Source organism: Chaetodon auriga, chromosome 16 (assembly GCF_051107435.1).
Source record: "Chaetodon auriga isolate fChaAug3 chromosome 16, fChaAug3.hap1, whole genome shotgun sequence".
NCBI lineage: Eukaryota > Metazoa > Chordata > Actinopteri > Chaetodontiformes > Chaetodontidae > Chaetodon > Chaetodon auriga.
The window spans coordinates 492,954-513,994 of NC_135089.1; the positions used below are offsets into that span (position 1 = coordinate 492,954).

General features: G+C 47.2%; 2 protein-coding genes across 5 annotated transcripts; one reads left to right on the plus strand and one right to left on the minus strand.

Moving 5' to 3' along the window:
* The first annotated feature begins 3,877 nt into the window (after window positions 1-3,877).
* Window positions 3,878-9,590, plus strand: ube2m (ubiquitin conjugating enzyme E2 M). The gene is made up of 6 exons (XM_076753537.1): window positions 3,878-4,137; window positions 6,692-6,786; window positions 6,877-6,915; window positions 7,325-7,428; window positions 7,522-7,585; window positions 7,717-9,590. The coding sequence occupies exons 1-6, from the start codon at window positions 4,023-4,025 to the stop codon at window positions 7,855-7,857; spliced, it is 558 nt and encodes a 185-aa protein (XP_076609652.1). The 5' UTR covers window positions 3,878-4,022; the 3' UTR covers window positions 7,858-9,590.
* An 802-nt stretch (window positions 9,591-10,392) lies between these two features.
* Window positions 10,393-19,905, minus strand: btr30 (bloodthirsty-related gene family, member 30). Of its 4 annotated transcripts, none has more exons than XM_076752948.1 (13): window positions 19,854-19,905; window positions 16,110-16,230; window positions 15,376-15,828; window positions 14,978-15,082; window positions 14,785-14,880; window positions 12,900-13,133; window positions 12,581-12,758; window positions 12,405-12,494; window positions 12,155-12,181; window positions 11,929-11,955; window positions 11,621-11,796; window positions 11,383-11,538; window positions 10,393-10,976 (listed from the first exon to the last, which is right to left on the minus strand). In XM_076752948.1, the coding sequence occupies exons 2-13, from the start codon at window positions 16,227-16,229 to the stop codon at window positions 10,770-10,772; spliced, it is 1,869 nt and encodes a 622-aa protein (XP_076609063.1). In that variant the 5' UTR covers window position 16,230; window positions 19,854-19,905; the 3' UTR covers window positions 10,393-10,769. The 4 variants fall into 4 exon arrangements, with proteins under 4 accessions (XP_076609063.1, XP_076609064.1, XP_076609062.1 ...); XM_076752949.1 differs by lacking the exon at window positions 19,854-19,905 and adding an exon at window positions 17,893-17,953; XM_076752947.1 differs by lacking the exons at window positions 16,110-16,230; window positions 19,854-19,905 and having other exon boundaries at window positions 15,376-16,102.
* Between the last annotated feature and the right edge of the window lie 1,136 nt (window positions 19,906-21,041).

The following is a 21,041-nucleotide window of genomic DNA, read 5'->3' on the forward strand; positions in this document are numbered from 1 at the left end:
TTTATTATCAGAATCAGAAATACTTTATTGATCCCCGAAGGGAAGTTGTTTAAATAATGACGTGTGAAAACTTCCTGGACAAATGATACGGCCTGAGCCCGACAGCCAACAGCGTCGGTTCCCGGTTCTATTATCCATTAACGAGAATTATATATGAAACAAAAGCCAGTGTAACATATTTCATTAAAACATTTTCTAATTTAATGTAACTGAAAGGAATAAATCCCACCAGAGGACAAATGATGAGACTGTGAACTGTTGACTTATGACCTGATGAGTTTCAGCAGCGAGGAGCTCCGACTGTGAAACGAGTCAAAGAATCATCAGTTTGAGTCCAAAACAGGTAAAATGAGCCCCAGCTGAACCAGCTCCAACAGGAAGGTCCTGCTGAGACATGACTGAGGAGACCTAAAGACCAGAGACAAGAGGACAACAGACACAGAGACACCATGATCTAAAGAGACCAGAGACAAGAGGACAACAGACACAGAGACACAATGATCTAAAGACCAGAGACAAGAGGACAACAGACACAGAGACACCATGATCTAAAGAGACCAGAGACAAGAGGACAACAGACACAGAGACACAATGATCTAAAGAGACCAGAGACAAGAGGACAACAGACACAGAGACACCATGATCTAAAGACCAGAGACAAGAGGACAACAGACACAGAGACACAATGATCTAAAGACCAGAGACAAGAGGACAACAGACACAGAGACACAATGATCTAAAGACCAGAGACAAGAGAACAACAGACACAGAGACACAATGATCTAAAGACCAGAGACAAGAGGACAACAGACACAGAGACACCATGATCTAAAGAGACCAGAGACAAGAGGACAACAGACACAGAGACACCATGATCTAAAGAGACCAGAGACAAGAGGACAACAGACACAGAGACACAATGATCTAAAGACCAGAGACAAGAGGACAACAGACACAGAGACACCATGATCTAAAGAGACCAGAGACAAGAGGACAACAGACACAGAGACACCATGATCTAAAGAGACCAGAGACAAGAGGACAACAGACACAGAGACACAATGATCTAAAGAGACCAGAGACAAGAGGACAACAGACACAGAGACACAATGATCTAAAGACCAGAGACAAGAGGACAACAGACACAGAGACACAATGATCTAAAGACCAGAGACAAGAGGACAACAGACACAGAGACACAATGATCTAAAGAGACCAGAGACAAGAGGACAACAGACACAGAGACACAATGATCTACAGAGACCAGAGACAAGAGGACAACAGACACAGGAGACATTTAACTGCACTCAGTACTTTAACTTTCAATACTCGAAGTACATTTTAATGATTATACTCACGTACTTTACAACAGTGTTTTTACAGTGTTTAACTTTCACCAAACTAAACGATGAACTGCACCACAGACATCTTCTTCCATCTGGTAGCTGCGGTGGATGTGGCGGTGTCAGGTCACATGACCTCTGAGAGCTGTATAACCAGCCGTGTGAGGCAATCAGGACTTTGCATTTTTACTTGTATTATACAGAAGCATACAGCTGTCTATAGCAACCAGATGTTAAGAGACAAACCAGGAAATGGAAAAGGCCAGTTGTGTGGTCAACATGTCATCATTTTGAGTATTTGGAGAAGTAAATCAATATTTTGAGTGAAAAAGTTCCGTTTATGACCCAGTGTCCTCAGTGTCCTCAGTGTCCTCAGTGTCCTCAGTATCCTCAGTGTTTTCAGTGTCCTCAGTGTCCTCAGTGTCCTCAGTATCCTCAGTGTTTTCAGTGTCCTCAGTGTCCTCAGTGTCCTCAGTATCCTCAGTGTTTTCAGTGTCCTCAGTGTCCTCAGTGTTTTCAGTGTCCTCAGTGTCCTCAGTATCCTCAGTGTTTTCAGTGTCCTCAGTGTCCTCAGTGTTTTCAGTGTCCTCAGTATCCTCAGTATCCTCAGTGTTTTCAGTGTCCTCAGTGTTTTCAGTGTCCTCAGTGTCTTCAGTATCCTCAGTGTTTTCAGTGTCCTCAGTGTCTTCAGTGTCCTCAGTGTCCTCAGTATCCTCAGTGTTTTCAGTGTCCTCAGTATCCTCAGTGTTTTCAGTGTCCTCAGTGTCTTCAGTGTCCTCAGTGTCCTCAGTATCCTCAGTGTTTTCAGTGTCCTCAGTATCCTCAGTGTTTTCAGTGTCCTCAGTGTTTTCAGTATCCTCAGTGTTTTCAGTGTCCTCAGTATCCTCAGTGTTTTCAGTGTCCTCAGTGTTTTCAGTATCCTCAGTGTTTTCAGTGTCTTCAGTATCCTCAGTGTTTTCAGTGTCCTCAGTGTCCTCAGTGTTTTCAGTATCCTCAGTGTTTTCAGTGTCCTCAGTATCCTCAGTGTTTTCAGTGTCCTCAGTGTTTTCAGTATCCTCAGTGTTTTCAGTGTCCTCAGTGTCCTCAGTGTTTTCAGTGTCCTCAGTGTTTTCAGTATCCTCAGTGTCTTCAGTGTCTTCAGTATCCTCAGTGTTTTCAGTGTCCTCAGTGTCTTCAGTGTCTTCAGTGTCCTCAGTGTCTTCAGTGTTTTCAGTATCCTCAGTGTTTTCAGTGTCCTCAGTGTTTTCAGTATCCTCAGTGTCTTCAGTGTCTTCAGTGTCCTCAGTGTCTTCAGTGTCTTCAGTATCCTCAGTGTTTTCAGTGTCTTCAGTATCCTCAGTGTCTTCAGTGTCTTCAGTGTCCTCAGTGTCTTCAGTATCCTCAGTGTTTTCAGTGTCCTCAGTGTCTTCAGTGTCTTCAGTATCCTCAGTGTTTTCAGTATCCTCAGTGTCTTCAGTGTCTTCAGTGTCCTCAGTGTCTTCAGTATCCTCAGTGTTTTCAGTGTCCTCAGTGTCTTCAGTATCCTCAGTGTTTTCAGTGTCCTCAGTGTCTTCAGTGTCCTCAGTGTCCTCAGTATCCTCAGTGTTTTCAGTGTCCTCAGTGTCTTCAGTATCCTCAGTGTCTTCAGTGTCCTCAGTGTCTTCAGTGTCTTCAGTATCCTCAGTGTTTTCAGTGTCCTCAGTGTCTTCAGTGTCTTCAGTGTCCTCAGTGTCTTCAGGCTCGACCGAGGACTTAAAGTCTCTTCATTGTGACTTTTTGTATGAGAACTTTTGAGAAGTATTTTTACTTCTGTCTGCAGTAATGAGCTGTGTGTCTTACTCTATGTTACTGTGATGTGAGACATCTGTGACTGTGACAGCAGTAACACACACTCTTCATACTGAACACACTCACAGTCTCAGCGGTGAAATGTAACTAAGTACATTTACTCAAGTACTACACAAGTTGAAATTTGAGGTACATGTACTTTATTTGAGTATTTCCATTTTATCCAACTGAATACTTCTACTGCACCACACCTCAGAGGTAAACATTGTACTTTTACTCCATTACATTTGTCTGACAGCTTTGGTTCCTCTTCAGATCTTCATACTGTGTTGATCTTCTAGAATCTGATGCAGTGATGAAGATTAAAGCACCAACAGGATATGAAGGAGTTCAATGAGCTGAAACACCTACAAGCAGTAAGATGAATGAACACATGAATACAGCAGGAACATGAATCCACAGACAGCAGAGAGAAACACACTGACTGACTCACGGGTACTTTTACCTCAAATACTTTCAGCCGATAGAAGTGACACACTTTTACTTGAAATGGTTTTGAGTGCAGGACTTGTACTTGTAGTGGAGTATTTTCAGTGTGGTATTCGTACTTTTACTGAGGTGAAGGATGCCTCCTCTCGCCCTGCACAAGCTCCAGCGGGGTACAGCCTGGCCTCCCTCCCCCTCGCCCCCCCTCCCTCGCCCTGCTCTTCCCGGCCTCCCCTGCTAGCACACAGGCTAGGCTAGCTCGGCGGCTAGCATCTGTCCTCAGTGTAATTAGTTGAGACGCACCGGCTCCATCAACATCACGGTGCTGTTAGGACTGAACTGACTGAAAATTCACACACGACACAGACAGACCGCGCACACCGAAGGGAAACACAGCATAGGAATCCATTTATCAAATAACTGAAGATGATTAAGCTTTTTTCCCTGAAGCAGCAGAAGAAAGACGAGGAATCTGCTGGAGGAAACAGAACAGGAGCCGGGGGTAAAAAAGCCAGCGCGGCCCAGCTCCGAATACAGAAAGGTAGGGTAGTTAACGACACCAATACCGGGCTAGCTGGCCCTGCCGGCCTGGCTAACTGCCCGTAAACCTCAGGGTAATATGACCGCGTTCAGTGATCAGGATACTGAAATACAGAGAGTAAAAGTGGGGTATGACCATAACTCAGGCTAGCAGCTAGCACGCTAACTTTAGGCTGAAGTGGTGTTAGCTAACCGCGGCTAGCTTGTTCTATATTTGAAAACAAAACGCAGCCTGAAGCTAGCCCACATCAACCCGTTTAGACCAGTACGTTAGCACACAGCTAACAGTCAGCAACACCAAATCCACAACAGATTCCCAACTGCCAACTAGCTCCCACTGAACAGCAGCCACACATCGTAAGGTTTCTTAAGTTGGGTTTCCAGGCTAGTTAGCTAACAGCAAACAGCTTCTAACGAGCTAACCTGCTGTGTCAGCTCTGTCTCATCGTCCACTGGGGGACAAACTGCTTCTCGACATTTGCTCAGATTTGACTGAGGTCAAGAGTCGTTTGACTGGCAGCTAACCAGCTGCTGTGGTGTCAGCAGACTGTTAGCTTTAACGTTTGTCTCTAATGAAGACGAGGACAACAACACAGAGACCAGCGTCCTGGTGACAAAGCTGTGGACACACATGGAGACAGACCTGACAGGCAGCATGTTACCGAGCAGCTGCAGGTTTAACACTGACGGGCTGCTTCCTCCTCAAACAGAGTCTTCCTCAGGCGGGTGGACACTAATAACCAAAACACAGTGTCTCCTGCAGCTGTCAGAGGACACAGTCCCGCTCGTCCAGGCGGACGCTGACGGCTTCAGACTGAGTACCTGATGATTGTACAGAGCGAAAACTCTCCTTTAGTCTTCAGCTGGGGTTGATTCACCAGCTTTAGTCTTCCCTGACGCTCAGATGGACGAAGTCCTCCAAATGAAACTGGACTCAATCACCGGATTTGAATCACATCACTCAGTTCAGTTCAGAGCCCTTTAATGCACCTCAGAATGTACAACAGCAAGTGAACGCAGCACCATTCACACCTGATGTTCAGGTGAGTCTGTCAAGCTGCCGCTCCTTCACCACAGCTGTCCCGCCGCTGTTTGTGTGCGGCAGACATTCGCTTGGACCTGCACCGGACACGTCGTCCACCTGCCGCCGCCGTGGCTCGTAGTCCAGCACAGCAGATACACGGTGAAACCTTTTGGACTCTGTTGGCATCATGTCCTCAGCGAGGACGCAGTCGTCCAGACACGTGGACGGCACAGATCCTCCGAGCTCAGCGCCAACGGTTCTTCCTCCTGACTTCTTCAACGGTTTTTACGTGTTCATAGATTTGATCAGTGGACAGGATGGCCACTTTGTTAGGTACAGCTGTGCAGTCTAAGCCTGTCACCGTCAGTGTTTGTTGACGCCGTCCTACAGGTGTTCAGTCTCTCAGCTGCTGTGTTGATTGATTCAAGCAGAGGTTTTCACACGGCGGAGGGCAGAGAGGTGAGGTGACAGGACTGGTGTGGGGTGACGGGACAGGTGCGTGCAGGTGTCAAACAACAGGAAGACTGTAGTTTGGCTGCTGATGTGACGGCTCATCAACATGGTGGAGCTGCAGCAGAGACGCAGCTCAGGTAAGACCCTTTAAAGCAGCAGGTGTGACTCTCAGACTGTGAACAGACAGGAAACATGTTTGCGTCGCTCAGTGAGTCCCGCTCTGCTGCCGCTGGCCTTCAGCTCGCTCGTCTCGTCTGATTGGAGGATGCTGTGGTTACTGGTGGTTTTCCAGGCTTTCCGCTTCCTGACTGGATCATTTTCTCTGATGATCCTGAACGAGCCTCCAGAAATCCACTTAGAACCCACAGGATGAAGACTCTGCAGACCTTCACCGAGACCTTCATGTTTTCCAGTTTTCTTCAGGATCACAGTGATCCAGTGAAGGTTGTCTGTATGTCCACGGGGCTCAGCTAGCAGGAGCAGCTAACGAGGAGTTAACAGGAGCAGCTAATGAGGAATTAACAGGAGCAGCTAACAGGAGCAGCTAACAGCTAACTCATCAGACTGTTAGTGGAGACATATATATAGCTGGAAAACAAACTGAGGAGTAGCCAGGTGACCGCGCTCCTCCCTCAGTGCTGAAGGATGTGGTGGCTCTGAAGTTGACTGACCTCAGATCAGCTGGTGATCGCCAACAGTCGCGCTGCCAGTGATGAAACGATGAACCAGCTGGCTCATAGACGTGAAATAAGCTCTGCAGAGGTTTTCTCTCATGTTTGAGTGTTTGTGGGTTTGGGCTGTTGGTGGAAACATCACATGCAGTCTTTGGATTACACGACACGCGTCGCTGTTTTCTGACTCAGAATCAGCTGATGGCTTGAATAAGAGGCAGATTAGATGCTAATGAAAAGAGTTGTTGACTGCTGCTGTAGCAGCGTCACCTGTGTCACCTTAGCTCAGGTAAAGATGGAGGATGAGGAGGTCTGTGACGTTCATGTGCTGTCAGCTGATTTCCACCCAATCCCTGTTACATGTGGTCTGACGTGTGTGTGTGTGTGTGTGTGTTTGTGTTTGTCAGACATCAATGAGTTGAACCTGCCAAAGACGTGTGAGATCAACTTCCCCGATGACGACGACCTCCTCAACTTCAGACTCATCATCTCACCAGACGAGGTGTGTGTGTGTGTTTCAAAGTACAGTGTTTGAAGTAGAAGTACACAGAAGAAGTATAACGTGTCAGATCTCCGTCTGTTTGTCTCACAGGGCTTTTACAAAGGAGGAAAATTTGTCTTCAGCTTTAAGGTGAGAAACCCCTGTCCCCTCTGCCCCTTGTCCCCTCTGTCCCCTGGTCTCTGTCCTCTGTCCCCTGTCCCCTGTCCCCTCTGTCCCCACCCCCTCTGTCCCCTGGTCTCTGTCCCCTGTCCCCTCTGCCCCCTCTGCCCCCCCTGTCCCCTGTCCCCTGGTCTCTGTCCCCTGTCCCCTCTGCCCCCTCTGTCCCCTCTGCCCCCTCTGTCTCCTGTCCCCTGTCCCCTGGTCTCTGTCCTCTGTCCTCTCTGTTCTCCATTTGTCTTTGATCTTCATCTTCATTCTGTTCTTAGAGTTCAGTCACATAAATAATGAAAACTGGAAACAACATCATTCTACTGCAAACTCTGTGTGTGTGTGTGTGTGTGTGTGTGTGTGTGTGTGTGTGTGTGTGTGTGTGTTTAAGGTAGGACAGGGTTACCCCCACGACCCCCCCAAGGTAAAGTGTGAGACGATGGTGTATCACCCCAACATCGACCTGGAGGGAAACGTCTGCCTAAATATCTTAAGGTGTGTCCCCGTCCCCGCCGTCACTGACCGCTCAGCTGTCAGGTTGGTGTCCTCATGGTTTGACTGTCCTGTCTTTGGTGTCTTTGTCCACAGAGAGGACTGGAAGCCCGTGTTGACAATAAACTCCATCATCTACGGTCTACAGTATCTATTTCTAGTGAGTTTCATTCATTTCTTTCTGAATCTTTATGTCCACTCGAACCTCTCGTTGTCTTAACAAACGTCGTACGATGTGTTAATGTGACTCCTCCGTGTCCTCCCCCGTCCTCCCCCGTCCTCCCCCCGTAGGAGCCTAACCCTGAGGATCCGTTGAACAAGGAGGCGGCAGAGGTCCTCCAGACGAACCGGCGGCTCTTCGAGCAGAACGTCCATCGCTCTCTGAGGGGGGGTTACGTGGGTGCCACTTACTTTGAGAGGTGTCTTAAATAACTCGGCGTCCCATGATTCTCCAAACTCCCCCATCCCCCCCCCCCCCCCCCCCCAGTCCTGCTCGTTGGCAGAAGCTGTGGCGACAGAAAGCAGCACGCCAGAAGACGCTTTCCTGTTTTAAAACAAAAGAAGACGAAGACCCCCCCCCCCCCCCCCTTCCCCTCGTCTCCCCCTCCTCCCGCATTTCTCTGTTTTACTTCCAAGACGCAGCATTCAACCGTTTACACGCCACAGGGGGACGCCGACACGCAACACACACCAGAACTGGACTGAAAAGATGGCCGACAGTGAGTGCCGGCCAGGTGGGGGGGGGGGGGGGGGGTCGGTGATTCGGAGAGAATGCCACACCATGATGATGATGATGATGATGATGATGATGATGATGATACCCACATGATTTTTTCCCTTTTTTTATTTAGTGTGTGAGGCAAACACACCTGCATCAGACAGGTGGTCAGAAGGACACGCCCCCCTCCCTCTCGCTGCCGTTTGTTCATTCATTCAGCCAGCAGCAAACTCCAAACAATCATTCATCCGTTCATCAGGATTTCTGGGCGGGGCGTCTCAGGTTTTTGAGCTGGTTGCCTGGCAACCTCACAGTGACGATGCTTCAGGAGGTCACTGCAGTCAGCTGATGATTGACAGGAAGTAGATCCAACGCGGTCCCCCGAAACCACATCATCATCGCTCAGTGATGGCGACTCTGACGACTGCTACAAGACGTCAGCAAGGTGGGGGGGGCGGGGCTTGTCGGAGTGGGAGGGGCTTGAAGCTTAGATGCGCCTTAAGAGTTCCTGAAGTTCCCTGAAGGCAGGACATGGAGTCAGTGTCCAGTGGGCCGTGACTCCACCGCTGTCCAAAGAATGATGTCAGCGCGAGGGGAGGGGCCTGCTGGAGGGGGAGGGGCTTATGAGTCAGAATGGGAGAAAGCTGTTAATCTGTAATCTGTTAACTAAATCAGTTTGCCTTAAAGAGTCCCTGAAAGAGTTTTCAGCCTGCAGTGACTCCACAGCTGGAGGTAGAATGATGACATCACTGGAGGGTGGAGCTTCTGACTTGGGATAGGAGGAGCTTGTTAGGATGGGAGTGGCTTGTGAGTGTGGGAGGGCTTTGGAGCAGGTTTGCCTTAAAAAGTCCCTGAAAGAGTTTTCAGCCTGCGGCGACTCCTCAGCTGGAGGAATGATGACATCATGCGGGGGAGGAGACGTAGACGCAGATTTGTTCTCAAACTACGATAATGCTGGAAGTAGTGGAACCTTGCCGAGTGCATGTGGTCACATGACACTGTTGATGATGTGCAGGTGTGACAGGTGAGGTAAATAAGACTGACTGGAGTTCAGCTGAGTGGCTGCCTTGACACCTGTTTCAGCACCAAGAAATGCTGTGAATGAAAAGTTTGGAGTTTGCTGCTAAATCTCTCTCTCACACACACACACACACACACACACACACACACACACACACACACACAGCGTCAGGGGGTGGAGTGTCCTATCAGGTGGGCGGGGCTGTTGTGGGAGGGATCAGTGTGTTTAAAAGAAATGGGGTGGGCGGGATTTATGTGGTGGGGAGGGTCTATGTTTTCATTTTGGCGGGTGGGAGGGTTGTGTGGGCGGGGTCAGAGGGGGCGGGGCGTAAAATGTTACGATTCTATTGTGTATATTGAAACCCCAGCTGTTCACATTGACTGCAATATGATTTATGTTAAATAAAATAAAAACTTGAATGATTATAATTATTGTGACATCTGTTCAACACAAAACTTTTTTTTTCATTCTGTTGATAAAGTTTTGAACAAATTCTTCCACATTATAACTTCAAAGGGACAAAGTGTCTCCAATGTGAGCGTTAAAATGGACAGTGAGCTGAAGGAGGACAGTCCTGGATTTCTTAATAAGCTTATTTTAGTTTTTCCGTCGAAGCAACACATTCAGGCTTCAAACCAAACGCTTCACTTCCTCTTTCATTGCACCAACACAATTCATCATGTGAGGGCGCCACACGGCACAAAGGCTACGGTGGCCATCAAGGGCCAAAACATTTCCATGAGGAGAAACGAGCTGTGTGTGTGTGCCTCCGTCTTTAAACGTATGAGAGTCAAAGTGTTGATGTTACGTGAGGCAGGAGACAGGATTCAGCGCTGAACGAGCTGGAAATGTTGACAGAGGACGAAAACAGTAAAAATAAACATGAACGTGAAGGAGATGAAAAATAAGATGGTCAGGTTCCATTTTCTGACTGTCTGGAGGTTAAAGGATCAGATTTCTCTTTATTGCTCTTCTTTTATTGTCCTCAGTCATTGAAAGGAGTCAGAAACATTTGTGATTTCTTTATTAACTGCTTTGTTCATGAACATTAAAACAGGCGGTCAGACAGGTGACACAGGTGTCAGTGAATCCTCACAATTGGCTGAAAGACGAGGGCGTGGTCATTAAAGGTGACGGGAAACTACAAGCTGCTGTTATTAAGACATTTTTCTGAATATTTGAGTGTTTAAACAACATTTCATTGTGAGTTTGAATCATTTTTACACAGTTTACATCTAAATGTTTCTATTTGTAAATCTTTGCCAGCATGTTGTTCTTTTCTTTGATGATTGACCTCCTTGAGCCTCCGTACGGCTCTTTGTTTGGATTTCCTGCCTCCATTAACCTGAAAACCAATCATCTGCCACCGCGTCTTGTTCTCCCTGCAGCGTCTCGCTTCCACCAGGACAAAACAAAGTGCCGACGTCTCGCTGAGGAGCACGTTGTGTCGTCATGGTGGTTTTGGATTGTTTCCACATCTGTCAGGTGAACAAACCAAGATGTGTTTCATCTGTGGTGAATTCAGTTCAGGTTTTGACCCCATGTCCCCCCTTTGTCCCTCCGTCTGGTCCCGTCCCTCGTCCCTCGTCCCTCGTCCCTTGTCCTTCAGGTCAGGTGGTGCTGAGTGGTCATGAGGACCAGGGGGACCTCTTTGTCTCCGGTGCCCAGCAGAGGAAACATCCTTTCGGTGAACTCGTGGGATCCGCTGAAGCTGTAGACCTCTGAGCCCGACTTCACGTTATAAAAGGACACCTGACCCTCGTCCACGTCCAGGAACACGCCCACCTGACGCAGCTTCGGAGGATTCTTCACCTGAACGGCAGAAACACCTGAGTGTTCAGATTAATGTGAAATCTACAAATTTCCCATTTGTGGCAGGAAAAGAAACAAAACTGCTAAAAAGTTATGAATGAGAAAAATGACGAAGACACAAATGAAAAACATCAAGTTAGACTTTTAAATTCAAAATGATTAAAAGTCATAATATGACTTTAAATTCAGAAATAACATTCATTCAAAGCCAAAATCACAAGATAAATGTACAAATCATGACAGCTGAAATGGATTTACTATCTCAACGATTTGGAAATCAAAGAGTTTTACTGATTTGAATTTTGTCGTACTGCGAGTATTTTCTTCATCATTTCCTGCTGTGTCAGTGATGGGATACAACATAACGTAATGTAACATAACACAGTACAATATAACGTGTTGGGACCTTGGTCAGCGGCGGTGCTGTCAGCGCTCGCAGTTGGCTGCCGCTCCACCAGATGGCGTAGTATCCGTTAGCAGGACTCATGTCAAACAGACCTTTCCTCTGAGCCGACTCGCTGACCACACCCAGCTTCCAATCCTTGTTCTCACCAACGAACACCTGCCACAGGTGGACCAAACAGACGGTTTGAGACTTCACGCTGGATCCTGGATCAGTTTTACCTGCGCGTCCTGAGTCTGACCTCCCAGTAGTGTCGTCCGGTGCTGAAGCCCTCTTTAGCGATGACGCAGGACCAGACGTCAAAGCGCTGCTGACTGTTTCTGTAGAACTGCAGCTTCTCTCCTCTCTTCACCTGCTTCCTGTCCTCAGACAGGATCAGGAAGGGATACGCCGTCACCGGGTTCAACATCACGTCCTCTGGAAGCAACGAGGACACACACACACACACACACACACACATTATATATATATATATATACACACACACACACACACACACACACACACACTGTGTTTACTGTGTTTCAGTAACACGTAGGGACGACTCACCCATGTAGACTCGGGCCTTCTTGTGTCCTATGACAGAACAAACATCATGATGAAGCTGATTGATTTACATTTCAAATCATTAATATGTTATATTTATAGTAGTGTAGTATTATATATACATATATACGTAAAACTATGTGTGTAAAATGTAAATTTTGTAAATGTTTGTCCTCAACTTCAAAGGGCTGTTTGAAGGTTCAGACTTGGTTTGACTAAAAACTCGTACCTGAGACGGGTTTGTTCTTCTTCAGATCTGAAGGGAGACAGGAAACCACAGTCAGTCAGTCATTCTTTCACATTAAAAGCTCCACTGATCATCTCCAATCAGAGCCATTTGTTTTGAAATGATTGTGATGCAGTTTGTGTCAGCCGAGCTGGTCCAGAGTCAGATATCAACACCTGACCAGGTGTTCCTGCTCTGCAGAGGACGAACGGACCCTGATCATCTAACAGCTGATGCGGGATCAGTCACTGACCTCTCAGAGACCACTGACTCTTCCTCAAACTGGCGCTGCTTCCTCTCAGACTGAGCATGCTCTCTGCCACCATCAGATCCCCAGACGAGACTGAAACGCAGACAGAGGCCACTTTCATGAATCCAGCACACCAACAACCACTGACACATGTTCAAATGATGTCTGCTGGGACTCACAGGACCCTCTGGACCCTCTGGAGCGGACCTCGCCCATCCTGATGTCGTCCATCTTGTCCTTCACCTCAGACAGAGAGCTCTTCACCTCCCCCAGCCGGAAGTGGAGGGAGAACTCCTCATCCTCATCCACCTCGTCGTGCTGATCCTCTGCCAAAGGAGCCGTGGCCTCCTCATAACTCTGAGGAGGGGGGTCGGGGGTGGGTGGGGGGTTGGCAGGTCATGATGACGTCATGCTAACAGACTGAGCTAAAGCTAACAGATCACAGGCAGGGAGTCAGCGGGTGATTGACGGGGAAATGAAGGCGAGTTCAGATCTCACCTGCAGGAAGCCGATGTGATCCTGACTGATGGCCTGGACCTCCAGTGTGGCCCTCCTGTCCATCAGCTGGCTGAGCTCCATCTCCAGACGCTGCACCAGCCCCTCCCCCTTTGACATCACGGCATCCAGCTGGTTCTCGATCCCGCCCACTACCTGAGACCGGATCCTGTCCAACGAGCCGGACACTTCATCCAGGAGGTGTTCCACCTCGGCTCGTTCTCCGTCTGCGTAGTGCTGAAAATTCGTCACAGTGTCAGTATCAGTATCAATATCGACCATATGATTATGATCAAAGTCTCTTTCCATCCATCTGTGGGAGTTCAATAAACACTGAACACATGCAGGAAACTACAGGAAGCATTCTCTGGCTGGTCGTTCGTGTCTAAGGGTTGAACGAGTGGACTGCCGGTTAAAATTAATGACCAGGAGTCGCCTCAGGTAGCTGCCCATATTCCCCTTCAGGCTGGAGCCTGGACAGGGCCCGGGGGAGCTAGCTGCATGGACTACAGAGATCTGGACTCAGCTGGTGTCACACTGAGGGACTTTGACCACATCAACTTGATAAAGGCCAGAATTAAACAACAGATTCATGTTGCCACCAGATGCCAACAGTAACCATTACTGTTGGTTTGGCACAAAAGCTGGAACTTCACATGTGAGAAAAACAAGGACTTTAAGAGGGGAGACCGAGTTCTCTGTAAGATACCCAGACATGAATGTGAGGGAGCCGTGACAACAGCTAAGGCCAAGTATACAGATGGTCTGTAGGAAGCACTACAAGCCAAAGACTGTTGGGGTCTGGCAGGGTCTACAGATGATCACAGGGCTCAGACAGGCAGCTCGGGACGAGGACCCCCTTCTGCCAAATAAATTGAACAAATTAAGTTGCGGATTTGCAGTCAGATGAACACCTTGGACGGAAGTCTAAGGCGGGACCTGCGCTGGGTTCCTCCAATCACAACTCTGTGCACGATCTGCCTGTGTTTAGATCTGAGGAGGGAGAAGACACCTGAAAGGCAGGTCAAGGTCTGGACTGAGGACAGTGTCTTCAGGACTGTTTTGCCTGAATGAGACCGGTCAGTGTTCTGGGAGGACTCGACTGACACTGACGGACCCTTAGCGAGGACTGATTCCTACAAAATAATAACAAAAACAATGGATTTCCAAACCCATTAAGGGTCTGATGAGTAAAAGGAAAAAGGGTTTTAATTAATGATGCAAATATATAGAGAGAATTAAAGACGGACATGAGGGCTGAAATCCAGAAAGCTAAACTGAGGTTCAAGGATAACTGAGGCAGGATACCTGAGGACTGAGGCAGAGCTGGACAGGTGGGTCGCCCTGGATGCTTTACTCCAGATGAACCTTGTGGATCACTGAATGCTTTTTATCTGAGATCTGATCATCATCATTTTCTGCTTCTCCAGCTTGTGATGTTGATGTGAGGAGACTGTTCAACCTCTTCAGACGTGACCCACCTGTGACCAGCTGCTAAAACCTGTGCTGACCGGCGTTTACCATCTGCCAGCGTATTTCTACACAAGCTCTACAGCTGCAGAAGAGCATCAAGCTTTGGAAACTCTCCTCATTGTCTCAGTGGCTGAGAGTACGACGCCTAAAGCTGATGGTTTGCGTACAGGTCTGGTCGAGGTATGGAGGATGCTGCCATCACACCGTCCCGGGACTCATGGCAGACTCATATTCACTGATTTCTCTTCAGCATTCAGAACCATGCAGCTGTTACTGCTGGCTGAGAGGTCAACATTGCAGTAACACTGCCCATGAGCAAGGCACCGAGCAGAGGACGAGCGGGACTGAACGCAGGTTCACGCTCATCTATGTTTTAAATTATGTAGCAAGTAGATTAAAAAAAAAGATGTCTGACTTTGACTCCCTCCAGTTTCTTCTTCAGCTGCGTCACATGAACCTCCTTCTCTTTGATCCGGTTCAGGATGTCCTGCTCCGTCCTCGCTACCTGTTTCTGAACATACAGGTGAACACAACACAGAGTCGCTTTCATTGGCTGAATGTGACGAAGAAACTGGAATAACTACAAAATAATATTTCCCCCTCTGTACCTGTTTGCTGAGTCTCTCGGTTTGGACGGAGACGGTTTTGTGTGTTCGATGTTCCTCCAGCACACAGATGGCACAGATGCAGCGCTGACATGTCCGACAGTAGACCTGGACAAGTGAACACATCAGGAGATCAGAAAGGAAACGAGGATGGATGGAAAGGTTTTTATGTTCATTCTGTCTTTTCTATGTGAAGCACTCTGAGCTGCAGTTCTTGGACGATCACTGGATGACTGGTCCTGGAGATGCTGCATCATCATTGTCATCATCATCATCATCATCATCATCATCATCATCATCGTCATCACATTTGTGCTGTGTGTAGGAAACTGTTTGCTGTTCTAATCGATGAATGAACGTTATTGATCTGTCAATGTCAGTAGGTACGTGTTTTCTCTCACCTCCAACAGGCGGCGGTGTATTGAGCATGTGCGGCCCCTGAGGGCCTCCTGGGGGTCCATCAGTGGGTGTTTGGCGTAGAAGGACGTTGTCTGATGTGGCTGCACGTGCTCAGTGCAGTATGAGGCGGTGCAGGTGAGACAGGAGCTGACAGCGGGCTGTTTAACACCTGTACAGACGTCACACCACACCACCTCCTCACCTGACGCCGTCACAAATGGGTTGGTGGGTTGGTTGCTGGTGCTCGTGGTTGTCGACATTGTGCCTGTCAGCGGCGCCGTCCTGTTCCCGACAGGCATCGATAACCCTGCGGCACCGTAACGAGCCACTTTGTATTTATCTGCTATGAGAGCGAAGACTTTGTTGACGCTGAGCTGAGGACGTTCGTCAAACTGGCGTTTACAGAGAGGACAGGTACAGACCGGACTGGACGCCCAGTAACCTCCGATACACGCCTGCAAATAAACAGCAGAAGAAGAAGAAGAAACGATGCTCCTCCATTTCTGTGAAGAAAACGCTTGAAATGCAAAGATGAACAATGATCCTGCTGTAAAACTGCAACAAAGTTTCCAAATATCTTTGAAGAACGTCGACATTTAGTTCACATTTTCGATTTCAATTCTAAAAACTGATCATTGGAACCGAGCAGTTTCAGCCGAGCTTTCAGGACGAACCTTCAGGGATCCGACCTCTGAACCAGGTCTCAGGTGTCTCAGGTGTTGTGTGTGAAAGTTACCTGGCAGAAGTTGTGTCCGCAGGGAGTCGAGACCGGTTCATCAAACAGATCCAGACAGATGGAGCAGGTTAACTCCTGCTCTGAGAACAGATCCGGGGCCGCTGCTTCCGCCATCATCATACTGCCGACAGAAGACAGAAACACAGACTGGAACTGTTAGCGCTGCGTGCTAACTGGTAGCCTGTAAGTTGATTCAACTTCAGCTGACTTTCAAAGTTGATTTTTTCCGACAGACGTGACGCTTGATTAACCTTACATCCAGACTGCTCTGTGGTTTTACCAAAAACCTCCCTGACTGACGACCTCTTCTTTATACAACTTTGGATTCTCAGAGAGAAACTTGCTCTGGAACCACTGAAAAGGGTTTTTACTGAACTAGTTGTGTCCACAGAAAACTTCATTGAAAAATTATTGTAAAAGTTTTTTGAGGCAACAGAAACAGAGAACCAGTCACTGATGGTTCTTAGATGTTCCTTAAACACTCATCAACGCAAAGGATTCTCTAAAGAACTAAAACTGGTTCTTCTGTAGAGCTGGTCTCCATCGGCAGGCTGCTGAATTAGCTGTTAACATCTCCTGTTAGCATCTCGTGCTAGCTGCTCCTGATAGCAGTGTGCTCATGGATGTACAGACAAAAGGTTTTCATGACGCTTCATGTCCTCCATGGTTGCAGTTTGTACCTTCATTTTCAGGATTAAAGGCGAAGTTTAATGCCACAACGTTTCAACACATTTGCAATGATAAGAAAAACAACTTTGTTGTCAATCCAGAAACGAAAATGAGATTTTTTTTGGTGTCTCTCATTATCCTGCATGTAAAATACGACCAACTGTCAGTGAAAGAAGGACCAGGTCAAACAACATTCCTCCTCAAACAGCTGAACTCCGACACACAAACAGACTGAACTCAAAGCCAAAAATAACTAAAGAGCCGTCAGGTGAGTCACTGAGCTGCAACAGACAGGTGTAAAGACAGACAGACAGACAGACAGACAGACAGGTGTAAAGACAGACAGACAGACAGACAGGCAGACAGACAGACAGGTGTAAAGACAGACAGACAGACAGGTGTAACGACAGACAGACAGACAGACAGACAGACAGGTGTAACGACAGACAGACAGACAGACAGACAGACAGACAGACAGGTGTAAAGACAGACAGCCAGACAGACAGACAGGCAGACAGACAGGTGTAACGACAGACAGACAGACAGACAGACAGACAGGTGTAAAGACAGACAGACAGACAGACAGGTGTAACGACAGACAGACAGACAGACAGGCAGACAGACAGACAGACAGACAGACAGACAGGCAGACAGACAGGCAGACAGACAGACAGGCAGACAGACAGACAGGTGTAAAGACAGACAGACAGACAGACAGACAGACAGGTGTAACGACAGACAGACAGACAGACAGACAGACAGGTGTAAAGACAGACAGACAGACAGACAGACAGACAGACAGACAGGTGTAAAGACAGACAGACAGACAGACAGACAGACAGGTGTAAAGACAGACAGACAGACAGACAGACAGACAGACAGACAGACAGGTGTAAAGACAGACAGCCAGACAGACAGACAGACAGACAGACAGACAGACAGACAGGTGTAACGACAGACAGACAGACAGACAGACAGACAGACAGACAGGTGTAAAGACAGACAGCCAGACAGACAGACAGGCAGACAGACAGACAGACAGACAGGTGTAAAGACAGACAGACAGACAGACAGACAGACAGACAGGTGTAAAGACAGACAGCAGTGTTTCTACCTGTCTGCAGTTTCCTCTCGGTGTTTCTGTCTCTGATGAGGTGATAAACACCTGTTCTGAACAGGTGTGAACAGGAAATGAGGGGGCGGGGCCACCACACATATGTGAGGTGTGTTCAGTGTAACTCTGTCCACAGTGTGGACACATTCAGGGAAAACATCATGTGACCAACAGCTTCACAGGGTGTCTGCAGCAGGAACGTGATTCAGGCCCTGACGTGCTGAGCATCACAGGAAGTGACAGCGTGACAACAACAACACCTGATCCAGCAGCAGCGTGTTTGTCAGGACCGTCTGGACCACAGCTGGAAGAAGAACTTCTTCTCCTGTGGTACCACCTTGTACAAATACTCTGTTCCAACCACGTTCAAAGACGTTTCTGTGTTCACTCAAACGCCATCATCAGGTAGAATGTGACAGGAAGTAACTGTGGCAGGACGTGCGCCTGAAGAAGTCACATGATCAGCACATGACATGACGCTCATGAAGCTCATGAGCTCGTGTGGAAGGTTTGGAGAAACTTTCCTGTTTGTTTGTTCAGTTTGGAATGAATGAATGAATGAATGAATGAATGAAACTGTAGAAGAAGACAGAAACACTGTGGTTCTCCAGCTTCAGTTTTTAGAGTAACTGCCGACGTCAACGTGTTCGAGTTCTCGCTGTGAGACGTCATCAATCACTTTGAAGCTGTCCTGTTTCTCCAGGACACTGAAGGACACGCTGAGACTTTGAGAAAGAGACTGTTTACATTTCCCTCATGTGGTCATTCCATTAAAATAATGTCTGTTTGCTCCAGCACGTCCAGACAGGTGAAGGCCGACCAATCGCCTGAGCAGCTCGTTGTAATTTACCTCTGAAGTCTGTAGAGCTTTGATTGATTGATTGATTGATTGATTTTTTATCCTTCTGCAAGTTTGTGATATTAAACTGTGAGCATCCAGCGTGGATCAGCCAATCAGTGAGTCACATTCTGAGTTTGTACAGAGAAGAAAACAAAGAGTAGATTTTTCTGACGTTCAAACATCAATTTACTTCATCAACGGATCAATCGCTTCAGTTAGAAGAGTCAAAACCTCTGTGTGCAGGAACAGGTGAGCGCAGAGCAGGTGAGCGCAGAGCAGGTGAGCGCAGAGCAGGTGAGCGCCTCATTCCTGGTGATGCTTTTCACTTAGTGATACAAAGAATCTGAACCTGGACTCGTTTCCGTCCAGCTGGTTCACTGTGGTTAGACGACTGTGGAGCGTCCAGCGTCCTCACAGGTTCAGTGTCCCCTGCCAACAGAAGTGTCTGTCCTTCAGCTCTTTCACAAAGGTCCAGTTTGTGGACCCCTTCAGGTGGATCTGCTGCTTCTCTTGGGCCTGAACGGTGGTGGTGGGGGGGGGCTTCCCATGCAAAGACGCCCCCATCCAAGGCTGCAACCCATGTTTACATGACTCTGTGAGGACTCTGACAGACCACGTCCCTGTGGGGACCTGGACCTGGCCTGAAGTGCTGATGAATCTCTGGGGTTTATTTGGGGTTTTGGGTTTGGTTTTAGGGTTTTAATCCTGAAGCTGTCAACAGTGATTTCCTGGAGAACATTTTGGGATTTTGGTGCAGTTTAACGAAAACACGGAGACCAAACGTCAAACACGTTATCTGAATCTCCAACGTCCATCAGAACGACCGACAGGAGACTGAAATCCATCGAAACCAAATATCAACTGCTGCTTTTCGCCGAAGGCAAACAACAGCAAACATCGTGAAGAAGCAACGATGACGGACGTGATGATCTGAATGATCTCTGAGCGACACGCTGACATCACAGATCATGTCAATAAAACCAACTGATCAAACTGAACAAGTTCTCGTATTTGAAGTTTCAGGTCCGTAAATTTAAAATGAGGAACTTCAAACATGTCAGCGTCTTTTCCTTCTTGCCTGTATTTCAGATCAAAGACAAACTCTGAAGCAGTTTCTTACCTTTCTGTGTGCGAGTCGACGTGTTTCTGAGAAATCCTGAAACTCAGGTTCCTGCTGGCGGGCGGAGACTCAGGCAGGTGAACAAAGCTGTCAGGTGAGTTTGGAAGGTGAAGGCTCTGTGTCTTCCTAATGTGCGATATTCAGTTGTACAAATATGTTTGTTTGTTTGTTTGTTTGTTTGTTTTTAAGGAGTTAAAAGAGAAAAAGTGTAAATATAAACACAAATAACTGAAGGAAATCAAAAATCCCAAATGAACCATTTCCCCATGTGCTTTCTTTTTCATTGAACTTTGCAGTTCTGTATTTTTCAAGTCGAACAACATTCAGTTACAACGTTCAGAGACAGAGTTTCACTTATTCTTTACACATTTTTATTTTTACAAATAGTAAATAAAGATACAAAAAATATCTGCCTGGGTATAATTAATGTCAAACCTAATGAATATTCAGTAAAAATATTGGAAAATAAAGATTGGAAAATCAGTTTTAAAAATAAAGTAAAAACAGTTTGAATGCATTTAAATAAACTGATGAAACAAATTTATATTCAGTTTACAAAGAAATCAAATAGAAAAATATGAAAACAAAATAAAGAGGGTGAAAATGAACGAGGTGAAAGGATGACGGCCACAGACCGTCTGACCTCCACCGGTCGGAGCAGTCGGGGGTCCGTGCCTTGCTCAAGGGCGTCGATATCAGCAGGTCAGCGTCATGTGACAGTTCATGTTTCACTGCTGTCGTGTTGATGCGACTGAGCGACACGTTTCTCAGGCTTTGACCTGAAGACAGACAGGACTGAGGACATTCCTGCAGCTGAGTGTGTGTGTGTGTGTGTGTGTGAGGCAGTGAATCCTGTTTGACAGCTGGTCCTCCTGGCAGCTGATTGGCTGATTCGTCACTCTGCTGTTTTTTAACTGACTGGATTTAAAAAAGCCAAAAAAGACCAAACAGAATAAAATGTGATGCACACGTTTGTTTGTTTCAGCCACAAGAAAAACAAACTTCCAGCTACTTCAGAGTCTTCGTTAGCATTTATACTTTGAGTCAGTGCGCAACCAGAGATAAAACCTGTTTTTGATCCTTTGATTCGTTATTTTTAGGGCTGAGAAATGATAAAGTTTTATAGGTGCATTGAATGAAGTCGCCTTGTCCGAACACTTCAACTATTTTATTTTTCTGTCATTCTGG

What these genes read in the sequence shown, in the direction of transcription:
- ube2m (XM_076753537.1), top strand. Translation starts at nt 4,023, where the DNA reads ATGATTAAGCTTTTTTCCCTGAAGCAGCAGAAGAAAGACGAGGAATCT. An exon ending in CCAGCTCCGAATACAGAAAG is followed by an intron (nt 4,138 to 6,691) that starts GTAGGGTAGTTA and finishes TGTGTTTGTCAG; the next exon opens with ACATCAATGAGTTGAACCTG. An exon ending in GTCTGCCTAAATATCTTAAG is followed by an intron (nt 7,429 to 7,521) that starts GTGTGTCCCCGT and finishes CTTTGTCCACAG; the next exon opens with AGAGGACTGGAAGCCCGTGT.
- btr30 (XM_076752947.1), bottom strand. Translation starts at nt 15,969, where the DNA reads ATGTCGACGTTCTTCAAAGATATTTGGAAACTTTGTTGCAGTTTTACA. An exon ending in GAAGAACAAACCCGTCTCAG is followed by an intron (nt 11,956 to 12,154) that starts GTACGAGTTTTT and finishes GTTCTGTCATAG; the next exon opens with GACACAAGAAGGCCCGAGTC. An exon ending in CAGCACCGCCGCTGACCAAG is followed by an intron (nt 10,977 to 11,382) that starts GTCCCAACACGT and finishes TCTGCCGTTCAG; the next exon opens with GTGAAGAATCCTCCGAAGCT.